The sequence below is a fragment of the Podarcis tiliguerta genome, assembly GCF_965153285.1.
Source record: "Podarcis tiliguerta genome assembly, chromosome: 4".
NCBI lineage: Eukaryota > Metazoa > Chordata > Lepidosauria > Squamata > Lacertidae > Podarcis > Podarcis tiliguerta.
This window is the reverse complement of record NC_139537.1, coordinates 71980851-72007889: the sequence shown is the minus strand read 5'-3', so window position 1 is coordinate 72007889 and position 27039 is coordinate 71980851. Positions and strand designations below refer to the sequence as shown.

At 41.0% G+C, this 27039-nt stretch overlaps 1 protein-coding gene and 1 long non-coding RNA gene across 9 annotated transcripts in view; one reads left to right on the top strand and one right to left on the bottom strand.

The window, feature by feature from the left end:
• The window catches only part of AFF3 (ALF transcription elongation factor 3), a 228518-nt gene that overhangs the window by 126344 nt on the left and 75135 nt on the right, over positions 1-27039 (top strand). For all 8 annotated transcript variants that reach the window (XM_083437609.1, XM_083437607.1, XM_083437608.1 and 5 more), the window contains 2 exons: positions 13153-13192; positions 17948-17999. In XM_083437609.1, the coding sequence (XP_083293735.1) occupies positions 13153-13192; positions 17948-17999 (92 nt within the window). The remainder of the gene's footprint in view (positions 1-13152; positions 13193-17947; positions 18000-27039) is intronic.
• LOC310676390 overlaps positions 1-27039 on the bottom strand; it is a 101158-nt gene that overhangs the window by 72690 nt on the left and 1429 nt on the right. The window lies entirely within an intron of this gene.

Here is a 27039-nt window from a genome sequence, read left to right as displayed (position 1 = left end):
TCAGCAAACAACAGAACAGCAGATCAGCAAAACAAAAGAGTAAAAAAGAAACCCTCTTCAGCCAAATGTCTGGTGGGGGGAAAGTATCCTTGTTTCCTCTATCTCTCTGAGAGTTGACTCTATTTACAAAGGGAGATTGCTTTTTTACGGTGCCACAACTTTAAGGAAATGCCCTCTGCACATAAATTCACTCTGTAAACTTTGCCCTTCTATTTGAGGGACTTATTTTTGTTACTGCTTCAGTTGCTGTTGCACAGCAAAGACCACAAGGAGCAACCCTGCCATATCCCTCTACATGTTATCAGTCAGTATTGTATCCAATCCATTTGCCCGATAACTGCTATAGATTGTGTAAATTTGTGTATTTCAGTTCACTAGCCTTTTGCCATGTTCTGACTACCTAACAGTTGTACCAGACATCCGCACGCCAATCTATCCAAGGCTTTAGAAACGTCTCATGAGAATAAAGCTGCCAGTTTTGCTAATTTTCCTCCCACAGCTAATGATGTTTATTGCTGTCCACACTGACTCCCCTAGCTGGGGACATGGGGACATTACTCTAACTATCTTGACATTGACTTCTACATTTTAGTTGTCTGCCTCTACGTTTCTGTTCTCCCTCTCTGATGTTTTCATCTGAGTCTCCCTTTGACATCTGAATTTGTACATGGCAAAAACGGCAAGCCCTTTGAGCTCCTGTCTAGTTAACTTGGGAACCCAAATGTGTGTGGTTGTATGAGTGATACTGTTCTCTGGAAAACCTGAAGAGAACTGATGTCTAGAGTGGCAGCCATTTTTAGTTTCGTTGTAGTAAGAAGTTTATCTGTGTCCTGCACTTCAGCCTACTGCGTCATTGCTTTGCAAAGTTTGCAGCAAAGATTATATGGTGTTAGAAGAGAAACTGAAAGTAAAGCAGCAAATGATAAAAAAGAAAAAATACCCAGCTAAACACTCCTGCAAAATGTTTGAAGAAAAGGCAGCAGAGAACTGGATAAGGTGGAGACTAGAGTTTGAATTGCACTCTCTTGTAAGTGGAGCAGATAAGGAAGATAAGAGAGACTTCAGTGAGTGCTTGTTCTTCGTGTGGCAGGTAAAGAAGCGACAGCAGTATTTGATCCCTTTCAGTTTGATGATGACAATGCAGATAAGAGAAGCATTCAGGTTTTGATTAATAAATGTGAAACATACTGCATGCAAAGAAGGAGGATTGCATATGAAAGGCACATATTTTTCACAATGCTGAAAGTGAATGATAGAGTGAAATCCACAAGTCCACTTAAACAGCGTTAAATTAGTCCAACTCAAACCAGATTTACTGCTTGTTAGCCAATCAGGATATTTACATTGATATAGAAAAATAGGGGTGGTTGGCTTTTGCTGCTCAACTCCCCAAGGGACTGAGTCCCCATGTCCATGATAACTCAGAGATGAATGGATGGAGACAGGATGAGGTGAAAGCAAGACCGATCTTTATTTTTCTGTTGCAACAGAGTTCCCTCCCCTCCTAGCAAGGAGGCAAGAGAGACCCGGAACCAAGAAGAAACATCTCTTTTAAGGGTTTGCATTTTGGCATGGAGAAGGACATTGCCTCTACAAACAGTCAGAAATTACATCACACACAAGGTGGGGTTACTGTGGCTCAGGCAGGCCAAGGTGCGATATTCCTGAGGAACTGGCAAGTTTTACATAGTTCCAGACACAGTTTACACAAAAAAATAGCATTTGTAAGACAATCAGGATGCCGGTCAGCTATCCCTCAATGCAGAGCATCTGGGCAAACAATGGCAATTAATACAAAGGAAGTTCCTAGATATAGGAGAGGAATCCCTTCAGGAACTTCCCCTGATTGCTATCTGCCTACATGTTCTCAGGCAAGGCGGATTAAGGAGGCAGAGGAAATAAGTCTTCAGGAGAGCCAAGAGGGTTTTTGGATTGCTCTCTTGTACTGTTTTATACATGGTTTATATACTTATGTATGTGTGTTTACCTTGTGCAATTATCAACATTTATTCTATATTTGAGACCTTAGAATTCCTATAACAATATACTCAGTCAATAAAAACAGTAAAATAGATACATACAAAATATGTTATACTATAGGTAAAGGTACCCCTGCCCGTACGGGCCAGTCTTGATAGACTCTAGGGTTGTGCGCCCATCTCACTCAAGAGGCCGGGGGCCAGCGCTGTCTGAAGACACTTCCGGGTCACGTGGCCAGCGTGACATCGCTGCTCTGGCGAGCCAGAGCCGCACACGGAAATGCCGTTTACCTTTCCGCTAGTAAGCGGTCCCTATTTATCTACTTGCACCCAGGGGTGCTTTCGAACTGCTAGGTTGGCAGGCGCTGGGACCGAACAGCGGGAGTGCACCCCGCCGCGGGGATTCGAACCGCCGACCTTTCGATCGGCAAGCCCTAGGCACTGAGGCTTTAACCCACAGCGCCACCCGCGTCCCTAAAATATGTTATACTATACATTAATATAATTAAAATGATTACTATTCCTGATAAAAAGCCTATACAAAGACTCCAAGTTATATGTAAGAGCCTCAGTAAATGGGCAACTAATTGGCCCTGTACCAGCCACCAAAGGAGTCAAGCAGGGTTGCATTCTAGCCCCAGCCTTATTTAACTTATATATCAATGACATGGTCAAACACCTAACATCCCCAGAGTTCCATGCCCCCAAACTGGCCGAAAAATCAATTTCAGTGCTCCTCTATGCGGACGATGCGGTTCTCTTATCACGAACTAAAGTAGGCCTCAAAAGGCTACTAAGAGAATTCTCAGCTTACTGCAGGAGAGATCAATTGGTAGTTAATCACCAAAAAACTAAAGTCATGGTCTTCGCTAGGAGACACAGACATCACAGATGGGAGATGGACAATCAGCCAATAGAACAGGTCAAAATTTTCAAATACCTCGGAGTAGTTTTCCAGTCAACAGGGGCCTGGGAGGCCCACCATAAATATGCTAGGGAAAAAGCATCTCAGAGCGTCAAAATACTGTCTCGCTTTTACTTTACGAAGGGGGGCAGACATATCCCAGCAGCTTTGGATGTCTTTCAAGCAAAACCCTTGGCACAACTACTCTATGGGGCCCAAATCTGGACAGGAAATCATTGCCGCACACTCGAAACGGTCCAGTCTAAATTCCTAAGACAGATTCTAGCCGTTCCATCATGCGTACCAAATGCGGCCCTACGGCTGGAGACCGGCCTCCTCTCCGTCGAGACCCGGACCTGGATAAGAACATTCAACTATTGGCTTCGTTTAAATTTAAACCCATCCGGACTATTACCTCTAGTAGCACGAGACGCTCATAGAAGTCGGTGGTCCAAAGCAGTGCATCAAAAACTACTTACATGTGGCCTACAAGCACAGCATCTCCTGAAAGTGGGTCTCCCCAAGGCAAAAACCATTATCGAACAGCGCTTGAAGGATATTGAGCAGCAGAATAATCTGGCCTATATTAAGAAATTTAGTGCCTGGTACGCTTATCTGCCCCCCTCCCATTTTGATTTTCGGGCACCTTATTTGTCTACCTTAACCATTCCAAAACTTAGGCGGGCCTTTACACTGGCCAGACTAAATATGTTACCGTCAGCCGTTCTCGAAGGTAGATATCAAAAAATCCCATTTGAGAATCGGCTCTGCCCCTGTGGAGCTGGCTACGTAGAGACGGCGTCACACGTTCTCTTGTCTTGCTCCCTATATAAAGATCTCAGGGACGAGACCATCACGCCGCTCCTATCGGCCATCCCCGGCCGCTCTTGCGAAGCCAAATTGTGCTCACTTCTAGCCGATCAGAACAGCTTGACAACAGAGAAGGTTGCCAATTTTATCGAGAGAGCAATGAGATTGAGAGCTGGTATCTGAATGATATCAGCGTGGTCACCCGGATTCCTCGCCTGGGTTTTCATGATTATTATCATTATGTTTTATTACTATTATTTTATTACTATTATTTTATTACTGCCAAGTTTTAAGTACTGAGATTATTAATTTACCTAGGGTTTTAATAGGTCACAAGATTTTAATTATATTTGTAATGTACTTCTGTTGGTGTTTGTCCTTTGATGCTATGGCCTGTTGGCTATGCAAATAAAGTTTTATTCTGTAAAAATGATGCTACTACAGAAACTCTTTGACATATACTTATAGATATCATGTAAAACTGTAAACAAGTTCCATAAAGGCAATTTAACAATTCTGGCAGCTTTTGTACATCACATAATATGAATAGCCAATATGAATCTTATTTTACTTAAAGGAGAGTTATTTCTAATCCCAACAATAAGGGGCTTGAAATAGTGGATGTTCAGATCTAAATACAAAGGGCGTTCCAGTAAAAAAGAAAATAAAGGTGTATCATGTCTTCTACCTTCGAACATCTGGCTGGGCAAGGTCTGGCTACCCCATGCTGAACACCACAGCATCCCTCAACCTCTGTCAACTGTCAGGCATTGTCTGCATTGGGTCAAAAGCCATGCCAACTCACATGAGCAACTAAAAGGCAAATATGGAGGCAGTTTCCCAGGAAGGACTGCAAATGTTTGATAAATGTAATTGAAATTATGAGGGCGCTGAATTGGAATTTCAGTTAGTAGGTTTTGATGTCAGGCCGTATTGAATCTAAGAGCCAGGATTAATTTAAATTTGCTACAAGGAGTAATGATGTAAAAGAAATAGGATCAGTGGGATGCTCATACATATTACAAAGTTGTGCCTCCGGGAGTTTCTTGCTTATAAAGAAAATATTCCATTAAAGGAAAGCCCTACAGGTATCGCCCATGCTTCATACTTCCATCTTGGAATGTCCCAGTGGCTTTTAGTGACAAAGTTCAAAAGCAACTGGATTGCATGGAAAAACGTAAGGTGATAGTCAAGATGAAAACGAGCCTTGTGTCAGCAAGCTGTATCATCTGCCAGTTGCTGTGGCCCCAACGTCACACCAGAATCCACACAGACACCTGTGAATGTAATACCCAAGCCTAAGGTCTTTGGAATGTCAACTGGGAAAAAAGAGTATCAACACAGAGAATGGAGGGAGATGGAGAGAGGTCAATTGTAAAAATGTTTGGAGGAGAATTGTAGGAGGAACCGGGAGTGAAGAAGAGCAGCTGAGAAGAAAGACAAAGGCAAGCACCGGAGTGGAAAAACCAAGTGTAAAAAGGAAAAGGAAGGGACAGAAAGAACAGCCCTCAGCTGGTGAGGAATAGCAAAACGCAGCAGCCCAAGGAACTGTGAAAGTGACTTTCACCATGCTGACGGCACTGTGCTTGTAACTAACCGTGGGTTAGGGCTTATTTGTCTTTTTCCTGTATATTTGCTAGTTAGTTAATGCTATGACTCATTTAAAATGGTAAAGAATAGTATATGTACACCCACTCGCACCATTGACTCTAATGCAATTGCCAATCTGCCCTTCCTCATCACAGAACTCTGAGGCATTACGCCATCCCTCATTGCTGCCCCATTGGGTTCTGGTGGTCAAAGAGTGAATAACCCACCCGCTCCAACTACCACTTTCACAGGGCCATTAGTTGTCCTGTGAAGGTGGGGGAGGGTATTAGAGACTTTTGGTAGACCATGCAGATTTTCATAAATTCCAGGTTGGGTGTGCTTACCACAAATTATTCCTTCTTTCAGAAAGCTTCACCACCTCTTCCAGTGGTGATTAGGCTGCCCTCAGCAGCCCAGCAGTATTCCCTTCTAATTGGGGACAAAATTCCCAGTGGGAATGATGTTGCACCTTAGGGATAAAAGCTGGCTGCCCAATCCCAATAATGCCCCAGGGAATGGAGCTACATCATGGAGATAGTGTTATTGTCATAGGATATGCTGTCTCAGGGGACGCGGGTGGCGCTGTGGGTTAAACCACAGAGCCTAGGACTTGCCGATCAGAAGGTCAGCGGTTCAAATCCCTGCGATGGGGTGAGCTCCCGTTGCTCGGTCCCTGCTCCTGCCAACCTAGCACTTCGAAAGCATGTCAAAGCGCAAGTAGATAAATAAGTACCGCTCTGGCGGGAAGGTAAGCAGTGTTTCCATGCTTCTCTGGTTCGCCAGAAGCAGCTTAGTCATGCTGGCCACATGACCCGGAAGCTGTACGCTGGCTCCCTCGGCCAATAAAGCGAGATGAGCGCCACAATCCCAGAGTCAGTCACTACTGGACCTAATGGTCAGGGGTCCCTTTACCTTTACCTATGCTGTCTCAGATTAGAAGGGACTACTACTGAGCTCCCAAGGACAGCATGGCTGCAGCTTGAAGTGGCTGCAACATTTTTTTTCCTTGTAAAAGTAGAAGAAATGGAAAACCCTGGGCCATCTCAGCATTAAAGGTAAGTTTACCGCCGACGCCCATTCTCTGCTCCATGTTTGAAAATTCACCTACTCTTCAGCAAATGTTTCCACTAATATAATTTCTGAAAATCGCTGGGCCAATACTTTGGACCAGCACTTAAAAGAAGCAGTTCTAAGAGAGCACGCCTACTGTCAAATAAATCACCATACAGTTTCCAGAACTATTTCATCTATGCCAGTAGTGAATTTGGGGAAAATCCTTCCGGATGACGTGAATGCTAGGCAGTGTACATTCAACACACCTTTGACAGATTCAGACTTTTAAAAAATCAGTTTCGCTTCAGAGCTATACCACAAGGTGACTCAAGGCAGACATTTTAGGGAGGATATTTTCCCATGAGGAAAGGTCAGGCAATAACATAACGTTTGGCTAGAAATGTTCCTAGAAGGAGTTCCTAGACAGAGGGAGGAACCTGAAAATGAATAGAGAAAAATGCACACCTGACATTTCAGAAATAAAATACCAGGATATTTCTTACCCAAAGAACGTCAAAACCAAATTGACGAGGAGCACTTTCTAGCTATTTCATCCACTTAAGAAATCATCTGTTTTGTTTCTGCTATTTTCAGTAGTGAAATTCTGGTAAAATTATTTTGGGTGGAAGAGAATCAGAGGGGCCAATGTCCCCACCTCGCTTGGAAGCTATGGTCTAAGATGCTTTTTGAATTTTGGGAAATTCAGAATAGTTGCCACTATAAAAGTGGGGCTGTTTCATTTACTCTGAGGGCCACCCTTATAGGGGATAGCACCTGAATATCTACAGAAAAACACACTTTTACAGGATAAATGGATTGTTCTTCCTGTAGCAAATTTTATTTAGTAGGCAACTGTTAAATACCCTTCTGAGTTACTGAAGCCAGCTTGTTGAAAATAGACTTTCACAATGTATATGCCAACCTTTTGTTAAACCTGAAATGGTAGGGAAATCTTGACGATATGGATGTCATAAAAAAGAATGGCTTATGAAAACTCGGAGAGGATTTATTTGATAGCAGACCCAAAGGATTTAACAGGTACCACATGCCATCTTTTTGAGAGAGAATATCAGGGATTAGCAGTGCAGTCTTCATCACATCTATTCAGAACTAAGGCCCACTGAGTTCAATGCTAATTATTGCCCAGTAAGGGCATTAAGATCAAGAAATGGAACTTTCTTAGTGTTGGTGGCACTGCTGTTGTGCAGTGCAGTTCCTGCTGAAATATGAAAGACTCCAACTGTATTGGCATTCTCCCAGCTTCTGAAAATGCACTTGTTTACACAAGTGTTCCCTTGATATCTCAACCTGAGTCTCCTGCTTTAATAACTGTGTTCTCTTAATGGGATTGTTTTAATTCATATTTTAATATATTTTAATGTTTTAATCAGATTGCTTTATGGTTCAATCTGTTGATGCTGTATGTTTAATTATTCTGTATTTCAACAATATGCAAGCTGTTTGTATGATTTAGAAGCCATCTTGTCATTAAGCAGTATATAGGTTAATTACAGTGGTACCTCTGCTTACGAACTTAATTCATTCCGGAGGTCCGTTCTTAACCTGAAACAGTTCTTAACCTGAGGTACCACTTTAGCTAATGGGGCCTCCCACTGCCGCCGCGCCACTGGTGCGCAATTTCTGTTCTCATCCTGAGTAAAGTTCTTAACCCGAGGTACTACTTCCGGGTTAGTGGAGTCTGTAACCCGAAGTGTTTGGAACCCGAGGTAACACTGTATTATTATTTACTTCCAAGTACGCATGCTAATGAATCATTGAAATAATTTGATGAAAAAAAGTTGTTTTGGTTCATGAAACCATTTTTCCTTGAATTACTAGGTCAATTCCATGTATGTTTGGCTGAAACACTGCAGCTTTAGATGCAACTAAAATAGAGAGCACAGCTCAAAGTCCTAGAAGAAAGATTTGATTTGACTGATGGATTTGATTTATTATATTTTTATGCTGCTTTTTATTCAAATGAATCCCAAAGTGGCTTGCAAACAACAAATAATAATAACCTAATAGAACATAATAGAATATCACCAATACAGCAGAAAGCATATGGAATAATTAGCAATTCATCAGTGAAACAATTACAATATATAAAACACTGTTAACAAAGCAGCAACTAAAAAATAAGTCAACACAGAGTCTATCTCCTCTCACAGTTCTTCCTTTTGAAACAGCTCCCTTAAGAACAAGGCCAAAATCCCAAAGATTTCTAGGAAAAGTCAGCTACCTAACAAAGTTTACACTCTCTAGAGAGGTTTGACCATTGTCGGTGTCAATGTGTTATGAGTTAAAAGGACCAGTAACAATTCAGTCAATGCCAAATAGGTAAAGGTAAAGGGACCCCTGACCATTAGGTCCAGTCGTGACCAACTCTGGGGTTGCGCCACTCATCTTGCTTTATTGGCCGAGGGAGCTTCCGGGTCATGTGGCCAGCATGACCAAAAATTGCCAGAATGCCAAATATATAGGATTAAATTGTTATAGAAAGGCTAGCTTGTTGTACGTACCATCAAACTACTGACAGCTGTCTAACAAAACTATATTCAGATAGCAAATAGATTTCAAATGCCATAAATCTAGACGTACAATATGGTGTTGGGCAAATCACCATATCTCATCCTTAATTTCATATCTGTGAAATGTGAACCACAGTAAACAGTGAGAAACTGTTACTGCTTTTGCAAATTTAGTGATAGGGTTTGCTATAATTCTAACAAAAATATATTAAATATATTCTGCTCTGAAGAGGAGGCAGAATTTAATATATCTTGCTTATTCTGTGACTCAGCCAACCAACAATGACAAGTTTACTTGAAATAGCTCATAATTTAGAATGCATGTCATTTAGAAAGCCGTTAATCCTTATTCTCTGTTAAAACCACACATATTTATGCTAATTAGCTTTATTGTTGCAGTTTATTTTGTTTGAAATATTCCAGAAGAACAGTGAAACTGCCTATGAAAGTGGTACTTGCCATTGTTTATACTTAAGTGAAATGCCATTTTCAGGTGCTGAAGGAGTACTCTGAAGATTAGGAGACCATAAATAATACACAGCAATGCATTCTCAGAATCAGCAAGACGCTTGCAAATATAAAACATTACACACTTTTATCACATATCTACTCTTTAAAAGTCTCATAATTGCTTTGAATTATTCAAAAGAAATTTGAGCTGACATACTTGGAAGACTTAGCACAATGTTTTGCCAAAATGATGAAGATGTTTCATAAAAACATCAAAACAGTTTCAAGTGTGGCGTAATTACACATCACTTTTGCTAAGTACATGTATTTGCTGGTCTGCTGGAGACTAATATGAAGTTCCACGGCATCGTTTAAGACTGTATTCGAACTTGCATAACTTTGGGTTGATGTTTATGTTATCCCTTCCTAGCTGCAGCAGCAGGAGAGGTGGGGCAACAGAACCTACCGTATTTTTTGCTCTATAAGTCTCACTTTTTCCCTCCTAAAAAGTAAGGGGAAATGTGTGTGCGTCTTATGGAGCAAATGCAGGCTGCGCAGCTATCCCAGAAGCCAGAACAGCAAGAGGGATTGCTGCTTTCACTGCGCAGCAATCCCTCTTGCTGTTCTGGCTTCTGAGATCCAGAATATTTTTTTTCTTGTTTTCCTCCTCCAAAAACTAGGTGCGTCTTGTGGTCTGGTGTGTCTTATAGAGCGAAAAATACGGTACTTTGTTCATTGGTTGGGACAAACTACCATTTGGCTTCTCCTCTTCCTGAACTGCCCCCACCCTGTAACAATTGCATCTCAGAAATAAACATTTATGTAACTACAAAAACAATTAGTTCCTGAATTTGCTTCTTTTTTTGTTCCCCCATCCTCTCTTCCTTTTGTTTGTCTATTAGAATGTAAGCCTGCAGACAAAGATGGTTCTGTGTTCCAATCTTGGAACAGCACCTAGAGAACTTTAAGCTATTTGTAAATGATGACAATTATTATGGCTTTCCTAGGCAGTTGTGGGCAGTTCTATTCACTGTAGGTATGTTATTATTTGGTGTATTCTTATATAATCTTTCCCCCTCTTGTGAATAAAAACTAAATACAGTGGTACCTCGGGTTACATACGCTTCAAGTTACATACGCTTTAGGTTACAGACTCCGCTAACCCAGAAATTGTACCTCGGGTTAAGAACTTTGCTTCAGGATGAGAACAGAAATTGTGCTCTGGCGGCGCGGCAGCAGCAGGAGGCCCCATTAGCTAAAGTAGTGCTTCTGGTTAAGAACAGTTTCAGGTTAAGAACGGCCCTCCGGAACAAATTAAGTACTTAACCCGAGGTACCACTGTATGATACATCTGTAAGAGGAAAAACAGCAGATAAAAATTTAGAATACATGCCCTACTTGATGGCATCTGCAAAGAGATGAAGGGAGGAGCTGAGTGTGACCATTGATTCACACCATTTTATTCCATTGACCATGACATCTGTCTACATCACCTAACAGGAATGGGTGTGTGTTGGGTGGTGGTGCTCATTTTTAGGTGGGTTCATTTGATTCTGGAGGGTAAATCCTAGGTAGCGCTGAGAGAACATTACACAAGTCCTTGGTCTTTGGCATATGAGACCCTGTAGGATTCTGTATTATCCTCAACATTTTCAACATAATAGATTGCTGGAGCTGATGTCATCAGTTTGCTGATGACACACAGTTCAGTCTCTAAACTTAGGGAGGGAGTGAAAACACCTGACCTATTGCTTGTCAGCTAAACAAGGTTGAATGAGTGGAAAAAAACAACAACTTAAAGCTAATCCAGATAAGGATTTATGGCCTGTTCTGAAACTTTGCATACCCTGTGTGCAGGATTACACTTCCCCTGAAAGATCAGGCTCCTTGACCCAGCACTTATTTTGGAGGATCAGGTAGCAGGGAAGACAAGGATTGCTGTTTACCAGGTTCTCTAGCTGTGCTCTTTCCTCACTTGCTTAGACGTCTGTCGTTTTCATTCTATCTCCAGACTTCATTTATAGTAAAGTGCTCTAATTCAGGATGCCCTTGGTGTTTGGAAAGTTTAGCTGGTACAGAATAGTGCTGCCCAAACTGATCACTCTAATGTTAATCAATCTGTGTGTGCTTTGTTTCTGGATTCAAGTTTTAAATAGTTAGGGATTCAGGAGATCCAAGTAACTGCTTTATCCCACTCTGCCTCTTGGCCACCTTCCACTTCAGCCTCGGAGTCTGAACTGCCCTCTGCCACAGTCTCTTCCTGCTCAGTAAACAGTTACCTCTTAAGCTTCCGACACCATCTCCTCCGAGTCTGCTCCTTCTTCTCCCTCAGACCACTCACCATCATCCCATCACCACTTCCCTGGCTCTGAGTCTTCTTCCCCTTGGGTGTTCCCCAGCTGGTGTCTCCCACCGCTCTTCTGCATCTAACCATGACAATGCCCCATTTTCAGAAAATACTATCCTTAATAGAGGTGCTGCTTTGTATGCAAGAGGAACTGGTCTTTTAGTGTTGTGGTGCCAGTCCCCTGGAATCAGTTACCAACTGAAATTAAACAAGTGCTTAATGTTTTGATGAAATGATCTGCTTGGTGCTACACTGAATACAAGCTTGTGTCGATGTATTGCATTGTATAACTGCTCTAACTAGGTGAACAGATAGATTATTCAGCAAGAGATAATTCATTGTTTTTAGTGAGCATTGTGGATTAACTGAATAAATTTATTGGTTTTGATTATTGGTTTTTTCCCCCTGAGGGGTTATGTTGGTGATTAAAGATATCATTAATTGGATAGCCATGGGTTATAAAGAGATTAATTGTTTACAATTAATTTGTAGTGATTTCATATTTTAAATTGTTTAAGATTAGATTGGAGATTAATTGTGCTGAGGGAATTAATGAGGAAGTTAATGGAAGATTATAAATTAAGCTATTAAAATTATAAACTGTTGATATATTATTTGAATTGTTTATAAAGATTCTCTGGCGGCCACTAAAGTGCTGTGAAGAACCTGCAGACACTGAGCAATGCCTGGGCAGCGACAATGGCCTTACTAGGCATGGTATAAGGCTTCCCCAGTGGCATAGAGGTTGCTAGGCTAGCACTGTGTGAAAATGTGCAGCAGCAGCCAGTGAAATCTGTTGACATCATTGCCCATGCCAAGTACTACTGCCGTGCCAATGGCTGAATGTCTGCACAATGCTGACTGGCTAAGCATCTCTACCATGTGATGCCCACCAGTAATGGCACTGAGCACTCCCTCACTTGCCACCCAGCTTACTTGCCATTGCACACATCTTACTGTCTCCATTGCTGCAAATATTGTCTGTATAAGCATGTGCTATGTTGTGTAACTTCCTTTCACTGTCTGGAGAAGGGGAAAGGTAACAGGCAGGGATCTGTGGCTGCGTTTGAACTGTATTGGATCTTGGATGCTTCCATTTTTACATCAGCTGCTCTCCTTTTGCCACACCTGTCTCTTAGCAGCCTGACTGAATAGTTCTGAACAGCGGGTCAGAGAGAGGAGATTTCCTCCTGGTTGCCTCCTAGCCCACTTGGAAGAGGGTGCGGGTGGTAAAGGGCTCCAGAAGTAGCCAGAGGTTTACAAAGATGTGCCTTTCCTTTCCCCATCTTCCTGCCAGAGTGGCTGAAGCAGTGTCACAAGTCATCCCAATACGTATACAGGAACCTGGGGGCTTCCATAAGTTGAGCTAAGCATTGAGATTTACAACAAACTGTGTTTGCTATTGTTAATACAAAGCATGTTCATTGCACTGCTTTATGTTTTTAATTTATCGATTAGTATAACCGATTCGTCTCTTTGCTCTTTCAGGACTCCCAGCAGCATGTCTCTACAGGGCACAGCAATCAAAGTAAGAATAACTTTCACGTTGCAGCTGCATTTGATGGAAATTTTGCTCTTATAGGAACATAATAAAATAAATGAGGAAGAAGCAGTGAAAAAGACTATCCACTGCATATTTTGAATTGCAAAAATTGTGTATAGCCAAAATTACCATAAATCACCCCCTTCCCAGTCTGGTTGCAAGGTGCTGCCACTTCTTCGCAACTCCTCCCTCAGTTCATGCACCTTCCTTGAGTAGGATCTGGATTGGTGGAGGAGGGAGTGGGGGCCTTCCCAACTTCTCTGTGTTGGTTGCTGGCTGTGGGGAGGGGAGGGGAGCCTCCTGGGGAGGCCTTTTCCGTGTCTCTGCCACCTTCCCCCACTTCTCCATATGCGTGCCAGCAACTAGCAACTGTGGAAGGAAGAGACGGAAGGAGGCAGGAGGCAACGAGAAAGGAAGGCAGAGAGATACCGAAAAGCCAAAACGAGTCCTTTCAGTTGTGGATGGGATCGTGGTAGCCTATTCTGCAGGAGCTGCAGCCAAGCGCCTATAAGTGAATTTGTGCAAATTAAATGTGCATATGATGTGATTCCGCTCACAAAGCACCAATTTTGAAAGCGTCCTGTGATTAACATATAAGCTTGGATCCTAGGATAAGCTAACTTCAATAAGTTTTGAAAGAGAAGTTTCCCACCTGCAGCCACCTTCAACCCCTCCAGAGGTTCAGGAGGCCCTTTTGAACAAAGTCGGTGGGGGTCACTAGAGGTCGGTGGCAGGTTGGAGGGGATGGAGAACTTCCCTTCTGTGAACTAAACTTACCTTAGGATCTAAGTCTGGTTTCCAGACCTAGATTCTTCCCTCCCCCGGCAGTCTCTTCGAAGCCCATCCCCATCCCACATTGGTTAGGACGATACCCAACTCTCTAGAGAAGCTTTCATGGGATAGAAAAGGCAAACCAGAGGGATGAAAAGACAAACCAGAAGTGTTGTTGCAAAAGCAGGTTTCTATTGCTGAAGAAGGCCGCCAAAATTGGATCTCACTTGTCTTGAGATTATGTATGCCTACATCCCAAGGAAGGACAACAAACACATTGGGTTCTTTATTTCATTCCTGACAACCTAATTCTTAGGTAGAAATGCAGCCTAGAAGTAGTGATTTAGTTACATTTTAATGTTGTTTAAAAATGTGGCCTGTACTGTAAGGGAAGAGAAAACTGTTATGTGAGACACGCTGTTAGCTCTTTCCTCTGATATCCCTGATGGGTATTAAGGTTGCCCTGAGTAGTGTTGCATACCACCCCAATCTCTGCATAAGATTCCAGGGGTTGCAGACACTCACCCAGGGTTGTGTTTCCGTTGGGAAATCAAGGTACAGCGGAGGCTAGTTCATCTAAGAAATAAAGTGTGTTGTACATATATTTACACCTGGGTTCAACTTTGGAGAGAGTATGCAGCATTCCATCTCAAGAAGCACTTGTTCCTCACAACAGTGTAGCATTGAAGTCCAAGGCATTCTGCACGCCATCTCCATGGCTCTGTCCCATCCTGCCAAGATGGTTCGTTCAATCAATCAATCAATCAGTCGGTCTTTATTGCGGTCAAGGACCAGCCAAGATGGTTATACCCTGTATGGCCTCTGCCTGGAGTTCTGGCTCCACTCTCCTGCTGCCCAAAGGCCCTGGCCAGAAAAACCCAAACCTCATGTGAAATGACACTCCCCCCCCCCCCATGGGCACAGCCTGCCTCCCTGTTTACCTATGTCATGGAAGCTAAAATCCTAAACCTTTCTGCACCCACCATAACATGGAAACTTCCCTCTCTGTCCACCAGCAGAGAAACTCTGGCCCTAATGATGGCTTTGTTTCTTAATGGCTGCACTCAGCCAGCCTTGCCAGGCTGGTTTGACACCTTAGCATAGACGAAGTCCGGGAATTTCTGTGTCAGCCACAGCTCAAACAAATCTTCATTAATTCCAACTTTTGCTAATTCTACCAAAATCTATAACAATATTAAAGATGCATGGCCCTGTCCTATTCCCAACCTGAAAGCATCCTGTTCATAAGCTATATTGTGTTAGCTTCATGATCTGTTTTGCAGCAGATAGCACTATTACAGAAGCTGTGTTTGAAGACGAAAAATGCTCTGTGCCAACAGATGAGCTTTGAGAAGAAGGGTCACCTACTGAGCAAGGATGTTAGAAGGCTTTTGGTGTAATATAGGGCAGCACTTTTCTAAGGGAAAGGTCGAGGATTAAAAGCGGTGTGGCCAAATGCAGTAGAGTGTGGTGCTTGTTAATTACCAGCCAGTGTTTGACAGTGCTGGGAAGAACTAGCATTGCAGAAATAATGAAATGGTAAGGAGCGTGGGTTTCAGTAGCCATATAAGCAGCAACAGCAGGAAGTCCTAAAGAGAAAACTGGAGATTAAGATGAGCCAACTGCTCTGAATACAACTTAAGGGAAGCATAACTTGAATAATTTGCTACATGAATAACTTGTTTGAAATCAGAATGTTTGCATAGCGCTGACAATCATCTCCTGCATCAGATTGTGAAACATACTAATAATGGAAAGAGAAAATTGCCATGAAGAGGAGAGGGTTGTTGGTGCACATAGTAGTGTTCCCCCTGGCTGCTTACTGAATAACAGCACATTATTTTCTAACTCACACACACATCCTGCCACAATATGTGGAGACTGAAAATGTTTGCTTCTGTTTTCAACTAACCACAGTTGTCTTTATGTCCAAACTGGAAACTGCGGTTAGTTTAACAATAATTTATCTGAACGAGCTAGGATTATGAACTATTTTCTGAAGTTGGCTTGGCCAAGCTAACCATCATTAATAAGAACCAGCTTGTCCCAGTTCAGACGTAATGACAAATGGTGGTTAATTTGAAGCAGGAAGTAAATGTCCTTGTGGCCACACTGGAAGAAGAGTGGGGAGCACTCAAACCCAAGAACCAGCCATGCTAGTTTTTTAGCACTAAACTATGGTTTAGCACTGCATCCAAATGAGGCCATTGCAAGCAACAGCTAGTGTTTGAAGATGATAAATTAGAAATTTGGAGAAGTCAATATAGTTCCCTAAAACTCCCATTATTCCTAGCCAGTGATCAGGGATGATGGAAGTTGTAGCCCAAGAGCATATGGAAGGTACCACATTAGCTACCCCTGATATTGAATATCAAAATTATTTTACAAATTTGGAGAGAGTCCAGCAGGCCCCTCCTTACTTGAGCATTCTAAGAAGGCAATAGTGTCTATGTTATAGACATAGATACAGTGCTCTGATGAGTGCATCCCATTTAGATTATTCTTTTTTCCCAGCAGTTAACATATAATTGCCTCTCTCCTGAAATTACTTTTTTATCTACAGTGCTTTCTGTACATTCTGCAATTATTAATGCAGTAGGGCTCCTAGCAATAAGCATTCCTCCTTTAGGAAAAAGATAGATATTCTAAACAACAGAAGTTATACACAAAGACAACAAAGGTGTTGCTTTGCTATTTTATGCTAGTTCCCCCTTATTGAGGTTCATCAGAATATTTGATTTAAAAAAATACAAATGAAACAGAGACATGTGCATTTTTCCTTCTCCACTCCAAGAAGTAGTTCTCAGCCTGAATTTAAACATTTGATAATTCATCCAAAACAATATGCAGGCCAAAATAAAGCCATCCTTTGAAATTAGGTAAAGGTACCCCTGCCCGTACGGGCCAGTCTTGACAGACTCTAGGGTTGTGCGCCCATCTCACTTAAGAGGCCGAGGGCCAGCGCTGTCCGGAGACACTTCCGGGTCACATGGCCAGCGTGACAAAGCTGCATCTGGCGAGCCAGCGCAGCACACGGAAACGCCGTTTACCTTCCCGCCAGTAAGCGGTCCCTATTTATCTACTTGCCTTTCTTACAACCCCGCGGCGGGGTGCGCTCCCGCTGTTCCGTCCCAGCGCCTGCCAACCTAGCAGTTCGAAAGCACTCTCGGGTGCAAGTAGATAAATAGGGACCGCTTACTAGCGGGAAGATAAACGGCGTTTCCGTGTGCGGCTCTGGCTTGCCAGAGCAGCGATGTCACGCTGGCCACGTGACCCGGAAGTGTCTTCAGACAGCGCTGGCCCCCTGCCTCTTTGAGTGAGATGGGCGCACAACCCTAGAGTCTGTCAAGACTGGCCCGTACGGGCAGGGGTACCTTTACCTTTACCTTTACCTTTACCTTTAAGCCTTTCTGATGGTTTCCAGTCTATGAAAGCTTATGCTATAACAAATTGGTTAGACTTCAAGGGAACACAGTATCCTTCATTGTCTTTATGGGAAGATTTTACCCCAAAAAAGGATTATTCCAAGCACAGAATCTCCCTTCTTGACCAATCAGAGCATTGTGGGTGACTCAGGCTTTGTATCACATGTTGATTTAAGAGCAGTCAATGGGGACATTAGATTTGAAGCTTTACTTCTAAGTGGTATGTTAATTCTTAAAGGCACATAGGGCAGGAAAAGAATAGCTAGGCAGAGATGCCTCCTAACTATTGCCATTTAGTGTGGCATGGGACTTAGTCATGACCAACCTAAGTCTCATTAATTTCTGAGCATGGTCTGGATCAAACTCAAGAGATTCTAAAAGGCAAAGCTATCACTAATTGCATTAATAAATTTCAACTATGTTCCCTATAGCCACATGTAGCCTTAAAAAATGTGATTATATGCATTCTGAAAAGCTGTTAACATAATGTACTGACCTCTCCAATTATGGATGATTAATATTCATTTCTTTTTCTTTTTCCAAGGAAAAGGTGATGTTGAATCAAAGAATCCAGAAAACAGTACATCACATACATCGTAAGTCAGTTTTATATTTGTGGCCAGAAATAATGGGTATAGTTTCATTTTCCTTGCCAAAAGAATTGTATCCATTTGAGATTCTCTCTACTTTTAAAAGGCTGCTGTAAAATATGCTTTCAGCGATGAATTTTTCAATAATTGTCTAGTAAGCTTTAATATCGCTTGATTTCTAAAGAGCATACATAACAAAGAGAATGTATACTTTTTGAGTAAGGATGGTATAATTTCATAAAAAATTGAAAGGCTTCCTGAATGAAATCAGGAGCTTGACTCACTAGTTAAAACATATCATGTTGCATTTCGCCTTAGATGCACTGATGCAATTTTTAAATGCTGCATTCTGCAGCTTCGCCTTTGAATTAAAGAAATCCATTTATACTTTCTTATCTGGGGTCTCCCTCGATTAGTTGATGGTTTTGAATTAGCAAAAGTAGTGAAAAAGAAAAGAAAATGTATTTGTAATACATCAGTATTCACCATTCTAAGGTGAGAGCAGCTCCTTTTATTCGTTTTGTTTCAATATTTAAAAAATATTCAACTGTTTCTACCACTATAAAACACCAAATCAACAAATAAACAGACTGAGGTTTCAAGGTTGGGGGGAAATCAAAGAAATCCTGGCTACATAAGTAAACTCAATTTAGGTCAAATGGTCAGAGTTAAGTCTCAACTTTTTACTTGTTTGAATGGGCAATTTTTCATGTAACAGTACAGACCTGTGAGTTTTAGAGTGCATCATGTCAGTTATTGATACCCTTTGGTTCAGAGAGTATTGTATCATGTAAAGGCACAGTGAGGGTGATTGGGTGCAGAATGTTCTTAATAACAGTAAAGCATGTAGGTACCTCCTCAAAACAAATCCAAAAAGAAAAAAGAAAATTGACAAGAGTCTGGTAGCAAAATCTTTGTTACAGAATACGAGGGGTGAGTAATTCTTCCCACACATTCTATGACTAGTTCAAGGCAGAAGACCATGCAGGCTCAGAATCCCACAAGCTGAAATCATCCCCGGATGTTTCTAATGAACTGCAGCTCTCTGATTCAGTTATATGGCAAGTTCTCACCTGAATCACTGGGCCTCCATTCATGGCAACATAGCCTATTCATGGCAACATAGCCTATTACAGCATCATCCCTATGCTCCTGGTTGATATGGAGCATAACAGCTCCTCCTGAATTGCAGAAATTAAGAAAAAGGAGGAGGCCAAAAAAGGAAAGAGAGATGGAGGCAGCTGGGTGAGCACCTCTTACTCCATGGTGCACACTTACCTTCTTTTTTTTTATTCACGGCCCTTTTAGGAAAGGAACTGAGGTTAGTGAGCTAAAACACACTTAGAAAAAATGGTTTGAAATTTCACTATTAAGTCAAATTTTCAAGTAGCTTGTTATCGGTTTACTAATGTCAAATAGGAGCCAGTGGCATTTCCCAAAGTGAGTGGTCTGTTCACAGTTCCTTCGGTCCCAACAATAACAACAAAAATATGAAGGATTCTTATCTGCAAAAAAAGTCTATAAAGCATATGTATATAAAGTAATTGCTTAGTGACCTTATAAACTCAAAAGGAACAAGTTGATTTTGTTTCTGCAAATCTGAAACTCCATATACAAACTGAACATTCATAGGTACAATGGCAGTTAATTCATCCTTTCACTGGATTTATTGCTTCCAACGAACATTACTCTCACAGACAGGTTTATTACCCTCCTGAATCAGGCGGAGAGCCATTCATGAGTGGAACATTTACATTTAAGTCTTTCTGAAGGGAGGAAATCAACTCCCTCCTATCTGGATTACTCCATTACCAAAAACTAAAAAAAAGAAAAAAAGATAACTAAATGTCATCGCTTCTGGCATCTATTTATCTCACAAAGTTCCAGGCAAGATAATAATAATAATAATAGAGTCTAGGAGTGCCTACTAGTCCTACAATGTACACTGAGACAATTGGCTCTTTTGGCCACAGTTTTTCCAGACTTCTGTTCTGAAAAACCACATCCAGAGGCACTTAGGGATGAAGCAGAAAAGGAAATCACTGCAGTTTGTGTGTTCATCTGTGATCAGGAAAGGAAATCAGTCAATAAATACCATTGTTCGTGTTATTGTCTGCCTTGGCTCTCATACTCAGTACTTGGACTCTAGGCTCAGTAATTCATGAAGACTTTATTCCACAACTGAAACATAGTTCAAGATACAGGTAGCAGAATCAATTGTTCAGAAGTAGGTCTCTGAGCTACATGGCTAGGAACAAGCTAAGACAGTGTCTCAACACTTGACATGCCCCCTTTGCTCCCATTTTGAAGGGTGCGGCAAGCACAACCTTTCTGAAGTTCTCAGCCCATACAATGAAACTGGGCAAGCCAACAGGCACCACTGGAAGTAGGGTGGGTCTGCTTCTGTCAGTGCATGTAATAGTGCATCCTTGGAGGCAGGGCCTGAATTTGTTATGCCAGCTCACTATGCAACCCAGGTTCCCCCCCAGGTTGTTTCAGCAACCTCAGTCTTAAGGTAGGGTAATGACTGACTTGCTCAGCTCCCCCTTCTCCACTGGGACGAATGGCAACATCTGGGTGGGGATGTCTCCTAACAGACTATCCGCAACCCCATTGCCAAGCGACTCAGTAATCTGCTTCCATTCTTCCTCTCCTTCTGACAAATCCTGCAAGGACTACCCCTCCTAGTCTGTCACTGTGGGGCTCATGACATTGTCATTAAAGAAAAAAGAAAAAGATCTGCAGTACATAATTCATGACTTTTTGGCAATAGTTCAGTGTTTCCTTTACAATGAAATGAATGTAGGCTACATAAATAATGACATATAACGGAAAATCTGGCAGAAACTGAACTGCTGCAGAACGGAAACACTGCAAATTTTGACAAAGAATGGGAACCACTGCCTTCTTACATCCCTAATAACACCAATGGCAGACTTTGGGCTCTCAAATTTCAATGGCGCCCTGTGCAATGGCAGAATTCAGCAGCACCCCTCTGCCAACCTCTCACACTCTTTTCTACAGCATTGTTGTGGTGCCCCCTCCAGTGCAGCCAAATTGGTTGCGCTACCCTAAAACCACCTCTGGTAGCACTGTAAAACCACTGCCAGGTTTTGCTGCATTGCTTAAAGATGCTAAATAGATATAATTTTTCAATCTACCTTTTGTATGTAATGAAGTAGACTCTGTCCTATAAAAACTCATGCCTCAACAAGCCATTCCCTTGTTTTGAACTGCATCATCATCTTTTTTTTAAACTCAGGAGGTTGCCAGAAACAGTGTGGCACAGGTGTGTTACGGTTTCAAGGAGAGAGACACCACGCAATTTGAAAATTGGATATAAGGGAAACAGCTATTATTCTGAAGGTGCCACTATTGCACTAGATACAAGATGTTATGGCTGTCTTCAGGCATTGCAAACAGATGACAGCAACAGACACAGGAATTGCTCTTGTTCTGCTTTCATATAATGACTGGAACAGGAATTAATGTATCTTCTGAGCCGTAACGTCTGAGAGTAACAGATGTAGGTGGATCAAATATATATCTCCGCAGGGTAGATGCATGGGTCTCTCCTTTGAGCATCACACAGGAAGTGAAGGTCACTAGCGTGCCCTCTTATCAACTAAACACTTTCTTCTTTCTTCTTTACATATAAAATTAGCTCCGTGATTGTATGGCGAACCTGCAAATGGATGTGTTTGATTTCTGCCTTGTTCACCTTAATTGTTGTGAGGAGCAGAGCCTATTTTATATGTATAATTAAAGAAAAACCCCAATGGCATACAACAAAGGAAATATATTTGTACGGTTTTTTCTTTTTAAAAAAATTATAACCTCTGGGGCTTCTTTTTCTTAGCATTTTTATACTGCATCAGTGATTCCTTGTAATATCTGCCTGTGGGAATTTCTCCCCACCCCACCCCCACCTAGACAGCCTACAAAAAATGTACCAGTTTTATAATGAATGAAGTTAGTGTTTCTTAGAGTGATGGAGGTCTTGAAAATTGTGCTGGAAAAAGTCTGATATTTATCCTTAAACCAAATATCTGGCACAAAATGTACTAGCTTCATTGTACTGTTTCCACCTGTTTACTTTGAGCATGACTTGAGGAAAGCTAACCACCTACTGTCAAATATTATTGTGCTCACTTCAATGGCTAGAATTTTAAAGACAATGTCAGGCATTTATTAATACCCATTTGGAAATCCACTCAAACATACACACATGCACAGCACAATAAACTACTTTTTACTTGGAAAATAAACACCTTTGGTAGCTTCCTCTACAGAGCATGCACACAACCTTAGAAAGTTCTGTTTCTTTATATCGAAATAGTTAAATCTAACGATGTGTATAATATTGATGTTAGATATACTGTATATTCAAATGATTAAAAAATCACATAAAATAGGGCTGCGATACGTCCAGATTTTCATGAACATATATGGGATTTGCCTGTCGAAAATAGTGTCTGGGTGGAATTTCCTAAAATCACGAAATTCTCTGGGGAAATCCATGTTGGAAATTTCCTTTAAAATAGCTGGAAAACTTCATTTCTTTTGGAAACAACTTTGGCCAAAACCTCCACACACACCCCCCCCCCCCGAAAAAACCTCAGCAACTTTGCCCAAAAACCTCTCCAGTTTTTCACTTTTAGAAATATGGCAACCTCAGGGTGAATCAAAATATACTGTTTCCCACATCCCTATCTAGTACAGAATAGATCCTAGGTGTCTTTTCTCGCAGACTTTTGCATGTGTTTGTCATATGACCAAAAAAAATAAATAATAAATCAATGGATGCTAAAAGTAGAAACTTAAAAAAAAAAAAGTATTGGCGATTAACCCATTTGGAATATGTTTTGCTTAGGTCAGCTCTGCAGTATAGTAGTTTATTACAGTAAATGGTTTGTTGATCTGTACTTGGATGATACAGACACAGGAAGGCAATGTGAAATACTATAAATTAAATATTTAGAATGAGACAGGAAGATAAGATGATGTAAGTGTTGTGCAGAATTTTTAGAAGGCTAGAGAAAGATAAGGCAGTATAGTTTACTGTCTTTGCTTCTTTCTTTTGATGACTGTTTCTTTTCCAGAGGATGCAATCTTAATCAAAACCTTACTTAAAATATGTAAAGAAACAATAACCTATCTCTGAGATGAAAAAAAAAAGTCTCAGGAAATAAATAGGTTTCTTTCTGAGGTTATAAATTGGTGCTGTGTACGTTGGAGTGCAAGGTGAAGGCAGAATCCATTTGGTTTTCTGGAACTAGCCCTTTTATCTCTGAACTGATGTTGGGAACAGAGAAAATGTAAATTCTGTACTGAAATTTCAACAAAAGGCAGTGGATGTTTCATAGGCAGAGCGTATTTGGGTTCTTTTAATTTCCACTTCTTTCCTGTACCTTATCAATCATTTGTAATACACTTTGATGCCCTTCTCTGTCTACTGAATGATAATCATAATAATGTTTAGTATTTCCAGAATGTTTCTCCCCTCTACCCCATAGAACTCAAAAGTGTTCTGCATACCTTATATCAGTGGTCCCTTTGAAGGATGTTGATACTCTTTGTTATCGCTGTTTCTACATCCAAGTTACACATGGAAAAAGCTAAGGCTGAGAGGTGGCAACTTGTCAGATAGGGCAGTCCTAGTAGTTCTGGCAAGCTGGCAGCTAATTCATGCCAGTGGAATGTTAAAGCAGTTTAGTCGGGATCCTATTTGCTCTTTGCAGCAAAGTCAAGAGGAAAACAGGAGCAGTACAAAAAGTAAAGAGCACATAGCAGCTCCCACTGTCACTCCTCCAGCAACCATAGCAAAATAGTTGGCTTCCACTGATCATGGAGTGTTGTGGTGGCAATGCACATACATGGAAGACACAAACTCATGCATAATAATGGGAACATACCTGTATGCATAACACAACCTGGCAGATGCAAGGACACCATGACACCCTCGCCAGTATCAAGTACAGTGGCACATGCAGCAAGTGCCTAGCAATCCGTAGATTCCAGAGATTCCTGGACACAGGGTCTGGATCTCCCCTACTAGAAACCATACTTTCGAGTGCAGAGTACGAAAGGAAAGACACTACAGCAATTAGGCTCAGCTTCATGTTTTGGGTGTGGACGTTCTGGCCTTGACTTCTGCTGGCATTTGCTCCCTACCAGTTGCCAACTGACTGCCTGCCCATCCATGGTGGTGGCTCCAAGGAGAACTCTTGGAGAGCCTACACAATGAACTGTCCTCACGAGTGCTTAGTGTATACACTGGGAACAACATCATTATTGATGGGAATAGGCCTGCCAGGCTGCTCCTCAGTAGCATGCCACGAGAGACACGGAGACAGCAATGAACAGTTGTCACCAACTGCAGCAAACTGCCTGAACCTAGATGTTCAGTAGGGATTGGTGATAACATGACTGAGAGGTGGGGTGGCTTGTTCTCATGGCTTTGACTGCAAAGTAGGGGGTGGGAGTTAAACAGTAAAAGGAGCACATAGGGAACAAAACTTGTGATAGCCTTAACCCAACCACACACCCCTCTGTACTATGCTGTTCTAAGTTTCCCAGCCTGGTTCTGATACTGATAGTGAACTGTGGAAGGCACAACATTCTTAAAGAAGAAGAAGAAGAAGAGTTTGGATTTGATATCCCGCCTTTCACTCCCTTTAAGGAGTCTCAAAGCGGCTAACATTCTCCTTTCCCTTCCTCCCCCACAACAAACACTCTGTGAGGTGAGTGGGGCTGAGAGACTGTGACTGGCCCAAGGTCACCCAGCAGCTGCTTGTGGAGGAGCGGAGACGCGAACCCGGTTACCCAGATTACGTGACTACCGCTCTTAACCACTACACCACACTGGCTCTCTTAAAGCTGATTTTGGTTTTAATATTCTAGGGCACCAAACATTTGAGATGCAAATCAATGTAGAAGTACTCCCATTTTCGTACTACTGGGAGTCTGTTTATGGGAAGACATACTTTAGTCTTACCACAATATGTTTGGGCTATTTAACACATCATTCCAATAAAACGGAAAATTGCTGAAAAGTTGCAGGTGTGATTTGTAATCCAAATTTACAAATTAAAATTGCTCCTTCCTTCTTGCATCTCCAAATAGATTTAAAGTTGTGTTAGTTTAAACAATTTGTCTGTAACTGTAAACTTTTCAAAATCCTTTTTGGTTTACCTCTCCATTCTCAGCTAATGTTGGTTAAGAAATTCTGTAATTTGAGTCAATAGAGAATTAATAGTTTTAAGAAGGATAGAAATGTGTTGGACAGAAGGCAAAATAACAAGAGAATGAATTCTGGCATTTATCCAATTCAAATAACTAGCACTTTGCAGGGGCGGGGAAACTTAGGACTGAGGTCATAATATGGAAAAAGTCTGTTTCACAGACTTTTTACGTTGAATATGATCCAGGGTTTTGGTTGTGTGTGTGTTTAATGCAGATCCTATTAACATTTGAACACTGAAGCTCATCCAGGCAGGAGAGATTTTATAACATTATCATTTATGGGTTTTTTTGCTTTTTAACTGCAAAGATTTTCAGTGACAGCTTCTCCAACTTTACTTTTAAATTGGTTTTTGAGAGTCAGTCCATGGGATCTAAATAAACTTCATTGTACAGAATGTGTATTTTATATGCTCATCAATTTTTATATTAGTCTATTTCTTTAAATTTACAAAAAGCAAGGAAATAGAAATAGAAATTTTAACCACTATATAATCATGTTATTTCGTTATGATCAGCTAATAATTTTGAATTTTAAGTATTTTTCACTTAAGTTAATGCATTTTAACAGACTAATTTTTATATCTAACAAGACAAACTACTACATTACATTGCATCAAGATCTGGTCTTGGATTTGACAGAAGCTATTTATTTTTAATTGTGGTACATATAACTACTTGCATCGGTTAGGATGTTGTTGCAAGCAAATATAGTAGCCTTTGATTTTATAAGCCATAACTGGAGTCTCCGTTCTTCAGGGTAAGAGTGTTTCCAAATTATCGTTACAAATTGTAGATCCTGTATTTATTTTGGTTTGGTATATTATACATGCATGCAGTTCAGTTTATGATTTCTAAACTCTTGTTCAATTCTCCCATTGAAACTAGTGGGGCTTAATAGGAGTTAACTGTAGCTAGACAATGCCCACATTTTGAATGTGTTTCTTTTTCTGCAGAGTTTTGAAACTCAATTAGTGTCTCAAAGTGAACAAATTAATCAGACTAGAAATTGATTGAAGATTTCTTTTCTGCATATGTTTTTTAAAAGGTGTGTTACAAACTAAGCACAAACTGCAAAATATATTCCAGAATTAAGAGCAAATATTTTCATAAACGAATGGTGGGTTCTCTTGGTATCCTTTTTAAAACTGTACTTAATAATTTTGCTGTTTTAAGAAAGGATACCAATAGACTTTTCCAGATGTTATTATTGTTGTTCTTTTTTAATTCAGTTTCCAGACAGGAATTCTTTTCTTTATGATTCAGGTGCTATGAGTTATATTCAGTCGACGATAGCAAAGCAAGTGGGAAGCAAAATATTATAGGACTGAATCCAACTGCTGAGCAATCTCTTGCCAAGTGATTGATGAAACTTTTGTCATTGATTCTTTTTGTCAAGATTCATTGCATCATAAATTAAATTGTATATCCACTAAATATGGGTTCTGAGATAAATTAAGGGCTCAGAATAGCTTGGTGTGGTTTTTTGTACAGTTATGCAGGATCTGTATAATATGCAACTATGAACAAAATACTTTTGTTCTTTTTCTAGTCATATAAGGTTCATGGAAAAGAACGTCAGTTTTAGACACAGGAAACCTAGTTCTAAACATGGGCACACAGCAGTAAATAAATGTTGTTATTAATTAAATATTTCAACAGATAAAATTTAGGCTGCAGGTTTTAGTATTACTCCACCAGGTCATTTCTTAGGATAGAGAGGTGGTCTCATCATAAGACGCTACTACTACTACTACTTACAGTGGTGCCCCGCAAGACGAATGCCTCACAAGACGGAAAACCC